General features: G+C 35.0%; 8 protein-coding genes across 8 annotated transcripts; 4 read left to right on the top strand and 4 right to left on the bottom strand.

The window, feature by feature from the left end:
- Positions 1-84: 84 nt before the first annotated feature.
- On the top strand, positions 85-1,618 carry DFA_11410 (uncharacterized protein; the record flags this gene model as incomplete). Its single annotated transcript, XM_004350303.1, has 4 exons — positions 85-233; positions 271-521; positions 595-1,266; positions 1,566-1,618. The coding sequence occupies 4 exons, from the start codon at positions 85-87 to the stop codon at positions 1,616-1,618; spliced, it is 1,125 nt and encodes a 374-aa protein (XP_004350353.1).
- Positions 1,619-1,821: 203 nt separating this feature from the next.
- Positions 1,822-2,541, bottom strand: DFA_11409 (uncharacterized protein; the record flags this gene model as incomplete). Its single annotated transcript, XM_004350302.1, has 2 exons — positions 1,822-2,202; positions 2,428-2,541. The coding sequence occupies 2 exons, from the start codon at positions 2,539-2,541 to the stop codon at positions 1,822-1,824; spliced, it is 495 nt and encodes a 164-aa protein (XP_004350352.1).
- Positions 2,542-3,277: 736 nt separating this feature from the next.
- On the bottom strand, positions 3,278-9,260 carry DFA_11408 (WD40 repeat-containing protein; the record flags this gene model as incomplete). The annotated part of the gene is made up of 7 exons (XM_004350301.1): positions 3,278-3,929; positions 4,013-5,886; positions 5,956-6,519; positions 6,597-6,758; positions 6,847-7,548; positions 7,617-8,799; positions 8,866-9,260. 7 exons carry the CDS (start codon positions 9,258-9,260, stop codon positions 3,278-3,280), a joined length of 5,532 nt encoding a protein of 1,843 aa, XP_004350351.1.
- An 892-nt stretch (positions 9,261-10,152) lies between these two features.
- On the top strand, positions 10,153-12,885 carry exoc8 (exocyst complex subunit 8; the record flags this gene model as incomplete). The annotated part of the gene is made up of 6 exons (XM_004350300.1): positions 10,153-10,519; positions 10,580-10,828; positions 10,917-11,044; positions 11,208-12,071; positions 12,146-12,521; positions 12,593-12,885. 6 exons carry the CDS (start codon positions 10,153-10,155, stop codon positions 12,883-12,885), a joined length of 2,277 nt encoding a protein of 758 aa, XP_004350350.1.
- Positions 12,886-13,137: 252 nt separating this feature from the next.
- On the bottom strand, positions 13,138-13,821 carry DFA_11406 (uncharacterized protein; the record flags this gene model as incomplete). The annotated part of the gene is made up of 2 exons (XM_004350299.1): positions 13,138-13,515; positions 13,585-13,821. 2 exons carry the CDS (start codon positions 13,819-13,821, stop codon positions 13,138-13,140), a joined length of 615 nt encoding a protein of 204 aa, XP_004350349.1.
- An 809-nt stretch (positions 13,822-14,630) lies between these two features.
- DFA_11405 (uncharacterized protein) lies at positions 14,631-14,995 on the bottom strand (the record flags this gene model as incomplete). The annotated part of the gene is made up of 3 exons (XM_004350298.1): positions 14,631-14,694; positions 14,787-14,869; positions 14,981-14,995. 3 exons carry the CDS (start codon positions 14,993-14,995, stop codon positions 14,631-14,633), a joined length of 162 nt encoding a protein of 53 aa, XP_004350348.1.
- Positions 14,996-15,089: 94 nt separating this feature from the next.
- srpR (signal recognition particle receptor alpha subunit) lies at positions 15,090-17,076 on the top strand (the record flags this gene model as incomplete). Its single annotated transcript, XM_004350297.1, has 3 exons — positions 15,090-15,287; positions 15,387-15,910; positions 15,975-17,076. The coding sequence occupies 3 exons, from the start codon at positions 15,090-15,092 to the stop codon at positions 17,074-17,076; spliced, it is 1,824 nt and encodes a 607-aa protein (XP_004350347.1).
- Positions 17,077-17,479: 403 nt separating this feature from the next.
- On the top strand, positions 17,480-18,089 carry rps27 (40S ribosomal protein S27; the record flags this gene model as incomplete). The annotated part of the gene is made up of 3 exons (XM_004350296.1): positions 17,480-17,482; positions 17,833-17,936; positions 18,044-18,089. 3 exons carry the CDS (start codon positions 17,480-17,482, stop codon positions 18,087-18,089), a joined length of 153 nt encoding a protein of 50 aa, XP_004350346.1.
- Positions 18,090-18,267: the final 178 nt, after the last annotated feature.

Below are 18,267 nucleotides of genomic sequence, written 5' to 3'. Positions count from 1 at the left end.
ATGTTTTTAACAGTTGCAGATCTTCCTCTGTAACCAAATCTACCGAAAATAAATATTCATAATTTAAAATTCAGCTTAATAACAATGAATAGACCAAAAGCATTCCCAATATCTCTAGTGGCGTTGAGTCAGACACTATCAGTATTTCATTGGTTGGTATCAATCTCTGGATCTATGATCCGTGCCACTCTGCCTTTGGTATGTCTAGCTTTCCTTTTCACTTTCGCAACTATGCCAATACACCCGAACAAATGAAGAGTTTGTTAAAAGGGTTGACTCGATACCTCCAGACCTGCAAGTTGCTATCATTGTATACGATGGATTCATGCCAACGATGCAAGATACCCTTCTACCAGCCTTTCAATCTCTTGGTTCAACTAGGTTTCAAGAAGCTCAAAACCATCAAAAGTATTGTATGCTTGGTCGAAAGGGTGGTGGCAGAACTCTCGAAAATTATGGCAAGTGTGAATTTGGAGGAGTTAGTATCTCTGCATTCTTGACAAAAGAGAATGTCCCAAATTGTATTTATATGCAAGTAGAACACAAAGAGTCTGAGACGGTCCCCAACCCAATTGTCATAATAAATGATAAAAGGTCCATTCCCTGGATCAATGAATGATAATGTTATAGCCCAAACGACTAATCCATTGGTTCTTTGTACATTGAACGAAGAACATTTGCTTGGAGACAGGGTTTACCAGGGATTTAGACGTATTGTAGTCCCTCACAAAAAGAGAGTAAATGTACCATTGACCACCGAACAAAAGGAAAGAAATGAACATGTTGCACAAAACAGGGTGGTAGTGGATAAATATTTGGAAAATTTAAAAGTGTTTGGTTGTTTTAACAAACCATGGAGATCTTCTATCGAACAGCTCACAAAAGCTTTCTATATTATCAACTATGTCGTTAATTTTGAGATGGATAATGGTCTAAGATGGACTCGTAGCTCAAACACTGTAAATCAAATCGAGCCTAGACCTGTACAGGTAGCAGCCATGAGACCAACTCGAGCCAGTATGGCTCCACCACCACCACTTGTGGCAGTTGATACGAGATCACTTGGAAGTAGCATGCCCCCACCTCCAATAGAGTCAACACCAACAACTAGAGTACCAAATATTTTAGATCTTATACCCATTCCCTCCTCAACCACCATCCCCATTGTTGTCGAATCAACATCTGCTACTTCACATGAACCCAAAAGAAAAAGATATTCTTATACTGGAGATTTACTATCAGTTGATGAAACTATTGCTAGAACCAGTATGAACCCGCCACCAGTATCAGCGATAGGATATCACTTGGAACAGACATTACCCCACCTCCTATCGAGTCAACCTCGGCTAGAGTACCAAATAGTATGACTCCATCACCTATTTCTTCATACTCTCAAACATCCGACTTTAGATTATATCAAAGGATATTTACTCCCATTGTTTATTAGGAAGATGAAAAAACAGATACAGGTATGTTATTAAATATCCAATGTGTATTTTATTGAAAAACAACAACAAGTAGTGTAAATCATAATCCGATAAACCAACTCAATATTCTTATGATAGTTGATGGTTTGTTGAATTATGATATGCATTGTTTTGTTGGTTTTGTCGATTGAATTTTCCAATCAATCAATCAATTGGATATACAAAAATTGTATGTATATTCTAAAATAAAATAATACCATTTACAAAACTATTTAATTATTTGTTTATTTAAAACATTTTTAAAATCTGGATATATAGTTGTTGTAAGATTATTTACAAATAGGGGATTTGTTGACAAGATCAATCAAGAGACAATGCCAATATTGGATACTATTTAGTTTGTTGGAATCTCACCTTCTACAAACATACTGCTGTTGTCATCAAAGTGGACAGTCTTGGAGGTATCAGAAGTGTAGGTGAGTGTCAATGATTGACCGGTGATGCTTGAGATGACACTACCATTGTTGAGTGATGCTGCAACATAGACAGAGAGGGTAACAATTGGATTGTATTCAGCCATTTGATTGTTCAATACAGTGGTGGCATTCAATTCAGAATCAACTTGGACACCGTTGACAAGAGCTGTTTGGGTGAGACCAAAAGTAAGAGATTCACCATAGTTGTTGACAATACCGTATCCCTTGGTTGAAACGCTGTTGGCTTGATCGAAATAACCAGCTGGGAGGAATGGGTATTGGTGTCCCTTGGATGCGCTCTATAGAAATATTATATAAATATGTTTTAAAAGGAATGATTAGTTTGGAATCTTTAAAAAATACAAAAAAAAATAGAAAAATAAACTAATTAATTTACAAACCTTGACATTACTGATTCTTTGGATGGTAGCACCATTCTGGATTTGAGAAGAGGATGAGTAAAGTCCGTACTGCTCCTGCCACTCGAGGGTGTTATTCAAGAAGGGCTTGAAGGTTACCCATACTACATTTGAGACCTTTCCATTGACACTCTTTACGACACAAACTTTTTCTTGGGCCGAGGCAAGAGCGGCGAGACCGGCTTGGGTGAAGGCAAATTTGAGATTGTATGATGTCATTTTAGATTTGATCGATCGTTGGATTATTAAACTTTAAAGTTTTTAATCGATTTGTTTGTTTGTTGATTGTTGATTATTGCTTTGATGATTTGATGATTTGAAATGATGTAAAACACCAACTATTTATACTTGTATGGTTCATCATTATTACAAGATACTTTGTCAGGTGTCATATGAAGCCACAAATTACTTTGGCAATACCCTTTTTGAATGAGTACGGGTATACAATCCTATCTTAGTACCAACCATTTTGGGTTTTTCCATTGGATCCCACTCTGACACCAATCGTTTTTTTTCGGTCGATGGGTTTTTGGTGGTTAAATCAGTTTGAATGCCTTTATCACCGATTCCATCATCACTGCTCTTGATATACCTATTAATGACCATGATCATGATAGAAGTAGTAGTAGATATAGGAAGGATGATATAACCTATATATTTATATTTAAGGCATTTACTTTTTTCGGTGTGTGAAGTAACATCATAAGGAAAAAGTATTATGATACAAGACACAATAGCCAATGGTCCTAGGGTATATTCAAATTCTTAGATATTTAATACATTGGTATAATTATTTAACCATTATTTATTATTTTACTTTTACATTTTAATTTGTTTGTTAATTATTTTAAATAAATATTTTATATATATATAGTATAGTATTCCATTATTCGTATTTCTTTTTTGATTATTATTATTATTATTATTATTATTATTATATATTTCGATTGATTATCTATTGTCTAAAATCTAAACTAAATAAACAAGCTTTAGCAGTTTTATCCCAACTACCAGTTACAATGAGTGAATCATAAGTTTTAAGTGATGATATTCTATGCGAGTGATTATGAATGGTACGAAGTGATTTGCCATTGTTTACATCCCATAGACGAATAGATCCATCGTATGAACCAGAGACTACGAGGTCGTTGATAAAGTTTGATACTGCCATGACCTCGTCACTGTGTCCGGATAGAGTATGTGTTTGTTCGGCATAGTTACTATCCCAAACAGAAATATTGGTATCAGCAGACGCAGTAATAAACTTTCTATGGTTATTATCCATTTCGTGCATGAGGATCGAGTTTATACTTCCACTGTGTCCCTGTAAGGTTTTTATACATTCGTGATTGGCCACTGACCAAACCTTGACACGACCATCACACGATCCACTAAGTAATACGTCACCACCAAACTCTAGGCACTTTACCCAATCCGTATGACCAGAAAGTATCTTTGATGTCAATGTACGAACATCCCAAATTCTAATATTAGTATCTCTACTACCAGAAATGATATTATATCCTTCTACTATAATACTCATAATAGGTTGTTGATGTCCTGATAATACACTTGATGGTTTATTTGATCTATCATCCCATATACATCTAAAAAAAAAAATTAAATAAATTAATAAATATTTAAATAAATATTAACTATTTCTTTTCTTTTTTTTTTCTTTTTTACATACATTGTATTATCATAAGAACCAGAAACAATTTGATGATTATCAATTGCTTGTAAACAACTGATGGAACCTTTATGACCTCTAAACGATTTAATCTTTTTGCAAGCATTTAGATCCCAAAGTTTAAGAGTTTTATCGTATGATCCAGAGATTGCTCTAGAGTCTGTAGTTATTTCACAACTGGTTACCCAACCACCATGATCTTCAAGTGTTCCAAGACATTTGGTTGTGGTCATATCCCACACCTTGAGAGTAGAGTCCGCCGAGCCTGTTAGGACAACTGAGCTTTCCTTGTGTGACGACTGGTTATTGAGGACGGCTACACAGAGAACACCTTCTTGATGACCTGCAAATGTCTTTACGACATAGTCTCCTCTGTTTTCAGAAATGTCACGATAGTCGATTCTGTGGCTAGTGGTGGTTCGCTTTTCGTTCCAGGCAGTCTTGAGATTCATGATTCTGCTCAGTGAACGTAGTGCAACAATGCTGTTACTCTTTTCGTCGATGAGATGGTTGAGCAGCTCTCTACCTTCGTTTGGCTTTTGCGAGTACAGTCCAATTGGTAGATACGACTCTTTGTTGAATGTCATCTTGAGATCCTTGTCAACATGCTTGTCGCCAGAGTGGTTGTTATCGTCGTTGTCTTGGTCGTCTTGGTCGTACATGTCACGTGCACGAGTGATGTTGCTAACTACCTGCATCATAGTCTCGGTACGCTCATGGTCAAAGTTTATACCCGAGCACATCTTGTTGACAAATCGACGTACCAAATCAGGTCGTGATCCTAGATTGATCATGTAGTAGACCATCTTGGATAGTAACGAAAACTCCATATCTCGTTCCTCTGCCTTTAATCTCTCTTGTTTGTCGGGCATATACGAGTCCCATTTAATCATCTCGCGAACGACATTACCATACAATGCCTTGCAACGCATCTCGAGCGTATCGAAAAAGAACTGCTCCCAAAACTTGTAGTTTTGCCACACGTCTTGGTTACGAATACGCTCCGAGATAAACTCGTTGGATCCCTTTTGCAAACGATGGTATGTAAAACTAGCCTCCAAATACATTCTAGTGGCTGGGAAGTCCGAGTGTAAGTTGGCCTCTCTCAAAGCAGCCTTGAGAATATCACCAAGACAGTAGAACAACTGATCGCTCAGTCTTGAACGGCTTGCAGTGTCCTCTTGTCCAGTTGTACCAGCCCCCTTTTGATGACTCAACAAGAGACGACCAAATATCTGACGCCCATAGTCAAAGTTTAATAGATCTAGAATCTGTTGGATATCAGATTGTTCGGGCAATACATCGGTCAATACCTTTGACAAGAACTGTTCGACAATGGTGACAAACGACTTGTGTTGATCTTCAAAGCTTGGTTCGATAATATTAAACTCTTTGAAATCTTCTGGGTTGCCGGTAGTGGCTGTTGGATTGGGAACACTCTCATCTTCCTTGAGTGATGTAGTGTACACGTCAAATGGAGGAGATGCAGGTGGAGACTGAGCAGGTGTTGAATTGTTGGATGATCTACCAGTGATGAATGAAGTCACAAACCCTACATTTCCATTAGTACTACTTGGCTGCGATGTAACCATCAACTCGTGTTTAAGTGATGGGAATCGAGTGTATTCACGAATCGAAGTAGAGTTTGATTTCAACGAAGATGGTTGTGGAGCACTAATGGTCGTTTGTTTGACTGGATCCAATACACCAAGTGCCTGTGGAATCGACGATTGATAACTTGCTACCAACTCGTCAATTGGTTTCTTGTATTTCTGTGTCTCTAATACATAATCAAATAAATTACGAGTTGGCCAATTATGTTGATCAAGGAACCAACTAAATGATTGTGATTCAATAAATGATTTATAAAATGCCTAAAAAAAATTTAAATTAAAAAATATTAGACTTTTTTCCTTCTTTTTCTTTTTTCTTTCTTTACATACAGAAGTATTTCCAGGTCTTGATTTAACAAATTCATTCTTATCAAATAGAGTAATTGGTTTTGGGAAAACTCTTAGATACTTTAGATTCTTTCTATAGTCTGAAAGGATATGACAAAAGAATTGAAGGAATGACAATCTAATGTAATCATCAACGTTGGCTGGTACGGTTGGAGGATGATGGTACACTTGCGACAATGGTTGATTGGAAAGAATTCTACGAGAGGAATCGGTATTGAACGATGGATTGATCGGAGTAAGAGTGTTTAGGTTAAAGTTGGGCAGATCAGAAGACAATATTTCATATTGTACAACACGACGCAATTGACTGACGAGTTGAGCTGTCTCCTTTTCTGGCAACTGAATAACTTGACCTCCTGTATGTTGTTGTGGTGGTGGAATCAAAACAATATTATTGTCAAGATCGACCACAACAATCTCTCCCAACAAATTCTCTTCATTTAGAATATTATGTGAATATGATCTATGAACACCCATAATAAATGGAAATGGTGAATAAACATATTCTAATAATAATTCTGGTAAAATTGGTACATAAACATGTGGCTAAATAAAAAATAAATAGAAATAAATAAATAAATAAATATTCTTTTTGTTTTTTTTGTTTTTGTTTTTTTACTTACCCAAGTAAATGGATGTAATAGAGTAGTTAATATTTCAGTGATATAAGTTAATAAGGAGTAATGACTTGATATGATAACAATTTTCTCTTCCAATAAAATAGATTTAAATAATATTAAAGCGTTTTTAATATCCAAGCATTTAAATAATAATGAAAATGGTAACTAAAAGAAATTCAAAATGAAAGAGTTAATAATCGTAATATAATATTCCATTATTATTTAATATTTGATATTTTTTTTTGTTACATACATCTGAAGTTGGTAAAAGATATTCTGATGATCTTTTAAGTGAAATGATTGAATTATTTAAATTATATGTTACAGTTGATAAACCTGGTGTTGGAAGTGGGACTTCTTGTACCATATTATAAATGTATCTTTCAATGGGTAAAGGTGTTGTTGAAAAGAAAACCTTTTGATAGACTTCATTTAGAGTAAGTCTAAAGAATGAAAAGAAGGGGTAGTGAGACAAGAAACAAATACATTTTGGTGCATAGATTTGTGAATTGCCACTAGCCACCAATCCTCCCGATGAAAGAGAGTGTGGAATAGTACCAGCACTAGTACCGCTGCCACTGCCAGTTGAACCATTATCACTTGTTACCAATTGGTTTTGTTGCTGTTGTTGAGTACTACTTGGTGATAGAGGTGGAGTACTAATACGTTTTGATTTACTATTGGGTGTTTGTGATGAATCTCCAATCTCTGTACCATCGGTTTGATCATTACTATTACCATTTTGTTGTGTTTGTTGTTGTTGTTGCTGCGGTTGTTGAGAAGCAGATGAATTACGACGTTTTTTAATTTCCAATGTCATTTCCTCACCAATTGGTTCATAAAAGATTAAACAACTTCCATAAAATCTAACTCCAGTTTCATTTGTTAATACAAAAGGGAAAAATGATGGTCCAATATCTTCAAATTGTAATTGTAATCCTCTTGGAAAACAATACTAAAAAATAAAATATTAATAAATTATTCTTTTTTCTTTTTCTTTTTTCTTTTTTTTATCTATCTTACCATCCAAATATGATTTGGTAAAATTTCGTCATCTTTTGGTGGAAAACAATCAAATAATTCTCCTTTATAAACTATATCCATTGGATCAAATGCTTTGGAAGAGGCATGTTCATAACGTTGATCGATTGGTTCAAGTTTGTTTGATATACCACACACAAAGAAATAATCGATTGGACGAGTTGGAACGTATCTCTTTTCCTTGTCTTTTTTTTGCTTGGCTTCTTTTGCCTTTCGTCGTTCCTCTTGTCTCTCCTTTTCAAGTTGTTTTTGCAATTCCTCTTCTTCACGTTGACGTAGTTTTTCTCTTGCTCGCTCCTTTTCCTTTTCTTTTTCTTCTCTTTCCAATTCCTTTTGTCGTTCTTTTGCAATTTGTTCCTCGATGGCTTGTTGCTGTTGTTGGGTGGGTATACCGATTCTCGAACGATTCGCGTCTGGTTTGGCTGTATGACCTCCAAGAGTGTTGCTAGAAGCTCCACCGCTCGAGGTGGACGACCCTCCCTCGATCTTGGATGTCAGCTTTTTAGTAAACTTTTTAATCTGGCTACCTCCCTTGCCAATAAACGACATCTCCTTGGGTGAAACAACCTGGTCGCGGGGACTACGAGATGGCGGTGCAATAGACAGATTCGAGTTGCTACTAGTATCTTCGGGCATTGACGCCCCACTATTCGTGTCGGTATCCAAATACAACTCTCGCATCTTAACAATAATCTTTAATTTCAACTCTAGCACTCTATCCATATTCTTTTCCTTTTCAACCACACTCCAATAGTCAATCACCCAACTATCGTATGTATCCGACATTGATGCACTAGTTGTATCAGAGTATGATGAACTTGTACCCGCTATTGGTATTGCAGGTAATGGTTTATCTGTTGTATTATTATTATTATTATTATTACTACTATGACTAGTATTTCCATTTGTAGGTGCCATATCAGGTGTACTTGTATTGGCAGGTGTTTGGGATGGTGTAGTTGTAGTTGATTGTGATGCAGGTGTCATTGATGCCGATGACACATCTGAAGCGTTGATCTTGACACTCTTTCTAACTGGACTTGGTGTAGAAGTAGCATTACTCTTTGTCAATGGATACTTGACACGTCCCAATTTTACATTATTTCCCAATATATTCTGACTAATGATAGTAAATGTTATCTCTTCCAATTTATTCGTACTTGTTCTAAATAAGGGAATGAATGATTAGTCGATGTGACAAAGATAATATAACCAAGATCATTTTACTTACATTGTAAACTTGTCACTCCAAAATGGGTTATTTGTCTTTTTGTGTGTCTTTGTCTTGTACTTTTTGCCATCAATCTTAAACTTTACAAAGACATCCTTTTCATTGATATTCTTGCCTTGTATCTCTTCAATGTGTAGTGTTGTAAGCTTTGTGCCTCCACCTCCGTTCATGATAGGAGATGCTGGCAATGAAACTGCATTGTTTGGTGATGTCGATGAAAGACTATTGTTGGATGACAATGACAATGGAGTTGCCTGTGTTGATGATGATGATGATGTCGTCGTCGTTGTCGTTGTCGTTGTCGTAGGTGCTGCTACTACTACTACATCTGCTCCAACAACGGGTGGCGTTGTCTGTGTTGATGAAGAAGATGGTGGTAATGTAACACTTGACATGTCTTCAAGGATGGTGGTATTACAAATTTAAATCGTTCTATCTATCTATCTATCGGTATATCTATCTATTATCTATATTATATATACGACTATATTCTAGAATTGAGTAAGTTATCTATTAATATCTATCTATAAAAATATCTATCTGTCTCTATGTGATGTGATTTAATTCAATGATTGATATAATAATATTTAATCAGCAGGTGTCTTGACTAAAAAAACTATCTGTATCTTCCTTCCCTCCCTCTTCCTCTTCTTCTTCCTCCTCCCTCTTGCTGTCAAACTTTGAGTTGTGCTGTGTTGTGTTGTCTACACAGATACGTTGTGCTATTGTTGTTGTTGTTGTTGTTGCTGTGATGTTATTGGTTTGGTTGTGTCACTGTTATACATACAAATAATTGATTTGTAGGGGGAAATGATTAACACTATTAGCCAATAGTCGATAATGACAACAGTGTGAAAGTGTGAGTGAGTGGAATCGATGATGAAAAGATTGTTTGTGTGTTGTTGTTGTTTATAAATCTAATTGTTGATTGATTGGTTAAGATACAGTACAGATATCCTTTTAAAGATACTGATTCTATCGTGAGATATTTATATAAATCTAAATAAATATAAATTTTAGACCAAAGGGAGATAGATACACCTTTAGATAAGCGTTCTATTATTACAATACAATAATAACTTTCAAAACAAGAGTTTTGATAGTTTTGATATGGTTTTCAAGCCCAAAAAATATTTTTTTGCCGTAATTAAAGTTTTTACTTCTTTATCACTTCACATCTTTGTAAAGAGAGATAATATATCTCTATCTATCTTGTATTTATATATATATATATATTAGTAGTATTAGTAGTATTAGTAGTATTAGTATTAGTAGTAGTATTTAAGGATGAAAAAGGGAGGAATCTATGATTTAAAATTCGACCCAAAGTTGAGTACAGCTAGCTCAAATGTAGAATATCAGAATGTAGAGTGTGCAGATATCCGATCGAATGGTATCTATGTCATCAAGTTTATGTATCGTGAATGGGTTGGTCCGATCACTATGATGGTCACACAAAAGTCTTCGATCAAACTATCGGTCGACTTTAAAGAAGGTACCGTCACATGTCTTCACACTGACAAGAAAAAGACTGTCTACCGATACGACATTTATCAAGGAACTGAACAATCAAGACCTGGTGGTGCAATGACCGATGAAGAGAATCCAGTCAATTATGAAACTTTCACAGATCATTCATTTTCTTCAGACAAATGTAATTTAAATTAAATTATCAATGAATCAAATAACTTAATACTGACTTTTTACTTTAAAGATACAAATGATTTATTTGTTCATAAATCAGATTCACAAGCAATGACACATTTAAATTATTTAAATGAAAGAAAGTTGGGATGTATCGATCATCTTAAAAAAGATGTATACAAAAATCATCTTATATTCATTGGTGCATCAAAAGAGATTGCTAGTTCTGAAGTAGATATGTTAGATTTTCGTAATCTAGTAACTGAATATGGAAATTCAATCAATGCAATGCAAAATTTATCAATTAATTGGGATTTCTGTATGTGATTGAAAATGATGATGATGATGTTGGAATGATATATATATATATATATATATTAACAAGATTATTAATTGACAACAAATAGATAAAGCGAAAAGAAATCAAAAGGTTGATGCTGAAACATTAAATGCTGCAACTGAACCAATCCAATGGTTAACAACTGCACCCTATGAATTGGATACTGCCGTTGAACAAAGAGAATTTGATCTTGCTGTAAATATAGTTGAAAAAAAGTAATATAATATTATAATAATTGATGATAGAGAGAGAGAGAGAGAGAGAGAGAGAGAGAGAGAGAGAGAGAGAGAGAGAGAGAGAGAGAGAGAGAGTGAGAGAGAGAAATATTAATATCTTTATCCTCTCTTTAGTTAATAAGATTTATGAAAATAATCCAAAAGTTGAAATTGTGATGCAAACACATCCATTGAAAGAACAGATTGATATTAGAATCAAGAATTTAATAGAGAGTTTGATGGATCAGTTGCGTAGTCCTATTCTCAAACCCAATCAGATTAGAGATACGATTGCATTGTTGGTCAAGTTGGAGCAGAGTGACAAGGCAAAGAGTATATTCTTGGAGAGTCGTAGCCATGCGATCCAAGTGGCTGTGAAAAAGGTCAGTTTGAGTGGTGACCTGATTCGCTATATCGGTGAATTGACACGTATTATATTCAACGCTATCAATACTACATGTCTAGACTATACCAACTCGTTCCCAGAGTCGTATATGGCTAGTGGTTTGGTCGAATGGATTGTACACCAGGTAGAGCTGATTGTAGATATATTCAGTCGCCAAGTGCTGACCAATGATAACTACCACATCATATCGCAGCTGATCCATATTGTACACTCACACTGTGAAATGATGGAGCAGAGTGGTCTAGCACTCTCATTCTACTGGACACAGATGTTGCAACCACACATTGAAAAGCTTGTCTATGACTATGAAGCGAGAATACGTGAGCAACTACAACAACACCTCGGCGATGAGAAATGGCAAAGCACATCAAATTGGGAATACGAACTTGCCCTCTCACCACTCCCTACCACATCATCACCAAAAAGCAACTCTAAACCAAATACTCCTCCTCTTTCATATTCTCCACAATTAAGAAATCAACAATATAACAACGCAACAGGTGGAGAAGAAAGTAAATTAAAGTTGACAGAAAGTACTATATTTTTAAATACCATCATTCAAAGATTTTCAAATGATATTTGTCATATCATTAATCCTCAAGTATGTCAACTAAACTAAATACCCATATATATTATAATATAATATTAATATTCTATTTCTTTTTATTTTTATAGTTAATTCCAACAATATCAACATCATTATCAAAAATATTTAGGGAATATTTAAATCATTTAATTGTAGCAGTACAAAAAGATCTATCAGACAACCAAATGCATTCAATTATTTCAGATGCTGTATTTATAAGTGAAGATTTATTTGTACGTAGTACCAATCGATTTGAAGATGCTATTGGTAGACCACTCAATAATTTGGATTCACTCAAAGAGACTCTGGATAATATGTTCCGTCGTATTCGTGATGAATACTCAGTCAAAAAGGCATTAGAGACGGTTGATCATATTATGATGTGGGATTCAGAGATTTATCGTCTAGACGAGGACATTGAACCACTTCCAAAGAAATTCATTCGTTTGGCAGAGACTGTAGAGAGTTTGTCGACAGTCATTCAAAACATGTCAATATGGAAAGTGTATCACCAATTGCCTCTAAAATCATTCAAGAGATTGTTATGATCCTTTCACGTCGTATGCAAGAATTGAACGAGTCTGAAGGATACAGTTACGGAAATGGTGGCTTACAACACTTTGTATTAGAGATGCGTTATCTATCTACCGTTGCCGGTAAATATCCAATGGAAGAAATCACATTTGAATTGATCAACACCATGATTGAAAATGCTGTCAAACTCTATGCCAAAGAACATAGCTTTAATCCAGACACTGTACTTCGTTCAGATGAATTCTTTACTCAAATTATTGATAATATTGTTTATCAAAAATCAGTTTATAAATAAATCACATACAAATAATTATAATTATTATTATTTATTTATTTATATTAATATAAATAAAAATCAAACATAAACATTCAATCAAACCTTATTTTGTATTTTCTTTATATATATAAACAAGGAAATAATATTAATATTTTTGATCACATATTTTTTTTTTTTTGAAAATACAAATAAGATTTGATTGAATGTTTATGTTTGATTATTTATTTATTTAATATTTTAATAATAATTGTATTAGTTTAGATAGTTAGTTTAGGCTGGAATGTCTCCCTCGACAAACATATTTTGGGTATCATCAAAGAAGACACTCTTGGAGGTATCAGAAGTGTAGGTGAGAGTCAAAGATTGACTGGTGATGCTGGAAATGACACTTCCGTTATTTTGTTGGGAGGCAACATAGACAGAGAGGGTAACAATTGGAGTGTATTCAGCGGATTGGTTTCCGAGGACAGTGGTGGCATTCAATTCAGAATCAACTTGGACACCGTTGACGAGAGCTGTTTGAGTGAGACCAAAAGTGAGAGATTCACCATAGTTGTTAACAATACCGTATCCCTTGACAGAGACCGAGTTGGCTTGGTCAAAGAAACCAGATGAGTTGAATGGGTATTGGTGTCCCTTGGCAGCATTCTATAAAGAAAAGATAGAAAGTTATTAATAAATCTAGTTTTTAGAAAACTATTTTTCTAAAATACAAACTTTAAGGGTAGAGAGTCTATTGATGGTAGCACCATTCTGGATTTGAGAAGAGGACGAGTATAGTCCATAAGTTTCTTGCCAGGAGAGTTGATTATTCAAGAAGGGCTTGAAGGTTACCCATACTACATTTGAGACCTTTCCATTGACACTCTTTACGACACAAACTTTTTCTTGGGCAGAGGCAAGAGCGGCAAGACCAGCTTGGGTGAAGGCAAATTTGAGTTCATATGATGTCATTTTAGATGATTGTTTAACTTGTTAATTAATAATATTAATAATATAAATATTTGTTGGATATTTGTTTGTTGTATTTGTTGATTGTTGATTTGGAATGATTAGAAATGTGAATGGTTGAAGGGTATTTATATCTTTAGTATTCGCTTTTTGTACTATTAGTTTGGGCAGATATTAATTAAAATGATTGGTGTGCATGAGGGTTAACTGCGTGTCGATCACAATCGGCTTGTGTAGTTGACTCGATATAGTAGGAGGGAGGATGGTTTGGTTGGGATTCAAACAAAACAAAGTGGCATTCGTGCTCAGCTGAGCCAACAGTAGCGAAGCCAAGCCAACCAACAGTAGTAGGTATAATCATAGGGCGAGAGTAGAGATTGATTAATGGGTTGACTATGGGATTGTGACTAAGATCGGTACATTTCCAAAAGTCACCTCTTCTTCTCTTGAAAAGTATGATCGAGTTGATGATCGTGAGTGAGGAGGATAGGAAGAGCACCTACCCATTATCAATCAAAGTTAAACCCAAATCAAGACCGAAAGCAAAGAAAAGAGAAGACGATCGGTTGCAGAAATGGCACGTTACACACGACAGTTTTGTCACACGTGGTCTCCATCCACAAATCATTGTTGGAATTCCAACCAAAAAATCAAATCGCACATGATTTGGTTGACAGAGGGGTGTTGTTTAGTTTAAAAGCCACTTTGTGTCAATCAAATCTGATCGGTGTTGAAAAGCGGGGTGTTAAAACTTCATCGAATTCGATGCGTTGCACTGATCATCACATGATCGATGAGTGTTGTTTCATTATTCATTGTGTACAACGATATTTGATGAATGAACTCGGTCTTCTATCGTCTTTAATGACTCTTATCCTATCATAGAATATTTTATTATATCAGTTGGTCACATATGAATAATAGGTCAATGATAATAATCAAACTTTGTTGAATATATATATATATACCTTGATGTTCTATTTAAATAGATAGACAGATAGATATGTATTTCGAGAGACCAATTTGAATGAGGAGAGAGGTACTCTTGAAACTTATATCTTTAAAACATGTTTGACTTGAGAAGGAATTTTGTTGACTTTTTCTTTTTTTTTTTTTTCTCACCCAACACTTCCGTCTGACAGTTCCAAAGGTTTAATTAAACTTTGCTCATTTTCATATTTATATTTATATTATATTTATTTCATTTCTATCTATCTATCTCTCCTCATTCATTTATATACATTGACTCAGTGTTTGTTAGAAGAAGAAAGATGATTGATCAATTTACTATTGTCACAAAGGGAGGTATTGCTCTCTGGTCAATTGAATTTGCAAGATTAAAGGGACAACCAGTCAATAGTCTCATCAAAAAGGTATTGGTACAAGAAAGAGGTGCTGATACATCATTCAATTGTGATAGTTATACTTTAAAATGGACTTTTGCAAATGACGTTGATTTAATCTTTATTGTAAGTAAAGAAGAATAAGAATAGATATACCAACATCGAGTTGTTAAACTTTAAATTTAACTCTCTTTTCTTTATATTACACTATTATTCTTTTTTTAGGTTGTTTATCAAAAGATTTTATCATTAATTTATATTGATGAATTATTACAAGTTATCAAGAGAAAGTTTATTAAATTGTTCAAAGATCAATTGGTATCGATCAAGAACAATCAAAGCACCGTCACTATTGACGTATTTGAATCGTTTGGCAAGACATTTGAAGCTATTCTTCACAAGGTGGAAGCTGAATCAAGGCAAAAGGCATTGTCGGGAAGTACTCCCAAGCGTTTTGAAGAGACTGAAAAGGGTAAAATGACAGTCGAACAACGTAAAGAACAAGAACTCAAAGATATTCAAAGTGGTAAAAAACCAAAGACACCAAAAAAGACTACAAATGGTGCAAACAAGAAGAAAAAATCAACATCATCTTCGTCGTCAGATGACTCTGACGAACAAGAAGAAGAGGAAGAATCAGATGATGACATTGAAGAAAAGATTGAAGATTTGGATCTTGATAATAATACACCAAAAAAGAGAACTGGTCCAAGAAAGTTTACTCCAAAAAAGAAAGATTCAACTCCAACGTATGTAAAGTAAAGATTTGTAAATCACAACACAAATACTAAACTTTTTTTATCTTTTTTTTAGACAAAAAAAAGGTAAAGAAGCAAGATCATGGGATGATGGTAAAGCAACCAAAAGAGAAATGGAATCATTAAATAGATCAGATAGATCATCAAAACAAGTGATTGAAAAGGAGACAGAGTTTATTAAACATGATTTGGATATGGATATTTCATCAGATGAAGAGGATAAACCAGTCACTGGATTTATGAAGTATTTCCAAGTGTTGACTGGTAATAGAACCATTGCCAAGGAGGATCTTGAACCAGTATTACAAAAGTTTGTTGGTCATTTGACAAGCAAGAATGTTGCATTGGATATTGCTGAAAAGTTGGTAGAGTCGATTGGCAGTAGTTTGGAGGGCAAGAAGCTATCCACATTCCAGGGTGTCACGACTGTTGTAAAGACAGCAATGGAAGAGTCTCTTACACGTATTCTCACCCCCAAAAAGCATATTGATATTTTGAAAGACATTCAATTGCTCAAGGGATCACGTCCATACGCTATTGTCTTTTCGGGCGTCAATGGTGTTGGCAAGAGCACTAATTTGGCCAAGGTGTGCTATTGGCTCAAGGCCAATGGTCACCGTGTGATGCTCGCTGCTTGCGATACATTCAGATCGGGTGCTATTGAGCAACTCGGTACTCACGCTGCACGTCTCGATGTAGAGTTGTTTGAACGTGGGTATGGAAAGGATGCCGCCTCGATTGCTGGTGACGCTATCGAATATGCTCGTCAGACCAAACACGATGTCGTCCTCATTGACACAACCGGTAGAATGCAAAACAACGAGCCATTGATGCGTGCCCTCTCCAAGCTAGTCAACCAAAACACCATCGACTTGGTTCTCTTTGTCGGTGAGGCATTGGTCGGAAACGACGGTGTCGATCAACTCACCAAGTTTGACAAGTCGCTCTCACTCTTGTCTGACGCCTCCAAGAACAATGTCCGTACCATTGACGGTATCATTCTCACCAAGTTTGACACTATCGATGACAAGGTTGGTGCAGCCATCTCTATGGTCTATTCTACCGGTCATCCAATCATCTTCCTCGGTACCGGTCAAAATTATACTGATCTCAAGAGAATGAATGTTAAAACTGTAGTTAAAACTTTATTAGCTTAAAAAAGTTAAAACAATCAACAAATCAATCATTCCAACTCTTTTTTGTTTGGTTTAAACCAAACAATTTCAAAATAAATCAAAAAACTTGTAGAATCCAAACATCTCTTTTGAACAATACTAACATCTCCATCTCTTAAATACTAACAATATCTATCGTATTATACATTTAAATTAAAAGATATATATACAAGGTTGATTCATTAAATTGATTGATTGGGTGATCAAAAACTCAGCTCATCATTGTCTACACAAAATAATAACGACGAAAATAAAAGCAAGGCAAAAACGAAAAATTCATTTTTTTTAATTTTTAAAAGATTTTCACGAGACCGAACAAAAAGAACACGGTCGACAAATAGCTCCTTCCTTTTTTCAGCCCCATATACACTTGATCCTTATAAAAATGGTAAGTTTATCCATATATTATGCTACATGTGACAGATGTATCACACCACATGCATGTATCTAACTCTCACTCTCTTACCTACCTACCTACTATGACATAACAGGCTAGAGAACGTGGTGATTTATTATACCCAAGCATTGAATCAGAGAAGCGTAAGCACAAGTTGAAGAGATTGGTTCAATCACCAAACTCCTTCTTCATGGACATCAACTGTCATGGTTGTCACACCATCACCGTTGTCTTCTCCCATGTAAGTGAAACAAAGCAATGAATCTCTCTCTGATCAGAGACACTGTAGTACTCATCACTAACCTCTCCACTCTCCCCTTTTTACTTACTTATCCATATAGGCTCAAACCGTCGTTTTATGTAGCTCATGCTCCACCGTTATTGCTCAACCAACTGGTGGTCGTGCTCGTATCACCCCAGGTTGCCGTCTCAGAAGCAAGGGCGAGTAAGCATGTTAATTCTAAACAATTAACTAAAGCCGATGCCTATCTTAAGTTAAATAAAATAGGTTTCAAAAATATATAAACAACGTACAGTAGTAACATTGAAAAGAGAGAAAAGAAATGACACATTATTTGATAACAGAGCAGTCGTATAGATTTTAAAAACGAATATGATCAACAAATAGAACATCGACGTTTTTCATTGATCTTTGAGTGTAGATATAGATATTAATATATATTTGTATGAATTGTTATATCTTTTGTTTGTTTGTTTGTTGTACAATATTATTAAAAGGTGTTGTTTGATTTATTAAATTATTATGAATCTATTAT

This window comes from Cavenderia fasciculata, assembly GCF_000203815.1.
Source record: "Cavenderia fasciculata unplaced genomic scaffold Scf_EUAJFUG02HR96I-5, whole genome shotgun sequence".
Lineage (NCBI taxonomy): Eukaryota > Evosea > Eumycetozoa > Acytosteliales > Cavenderiaceae > Cavenderia > Cavenderia fasciculata.
The sequence above is the reverse complement of the archived record's forward strand: the minus strand, read 5'-3'. Positions and strand labels throughout refer to the sequence as shown.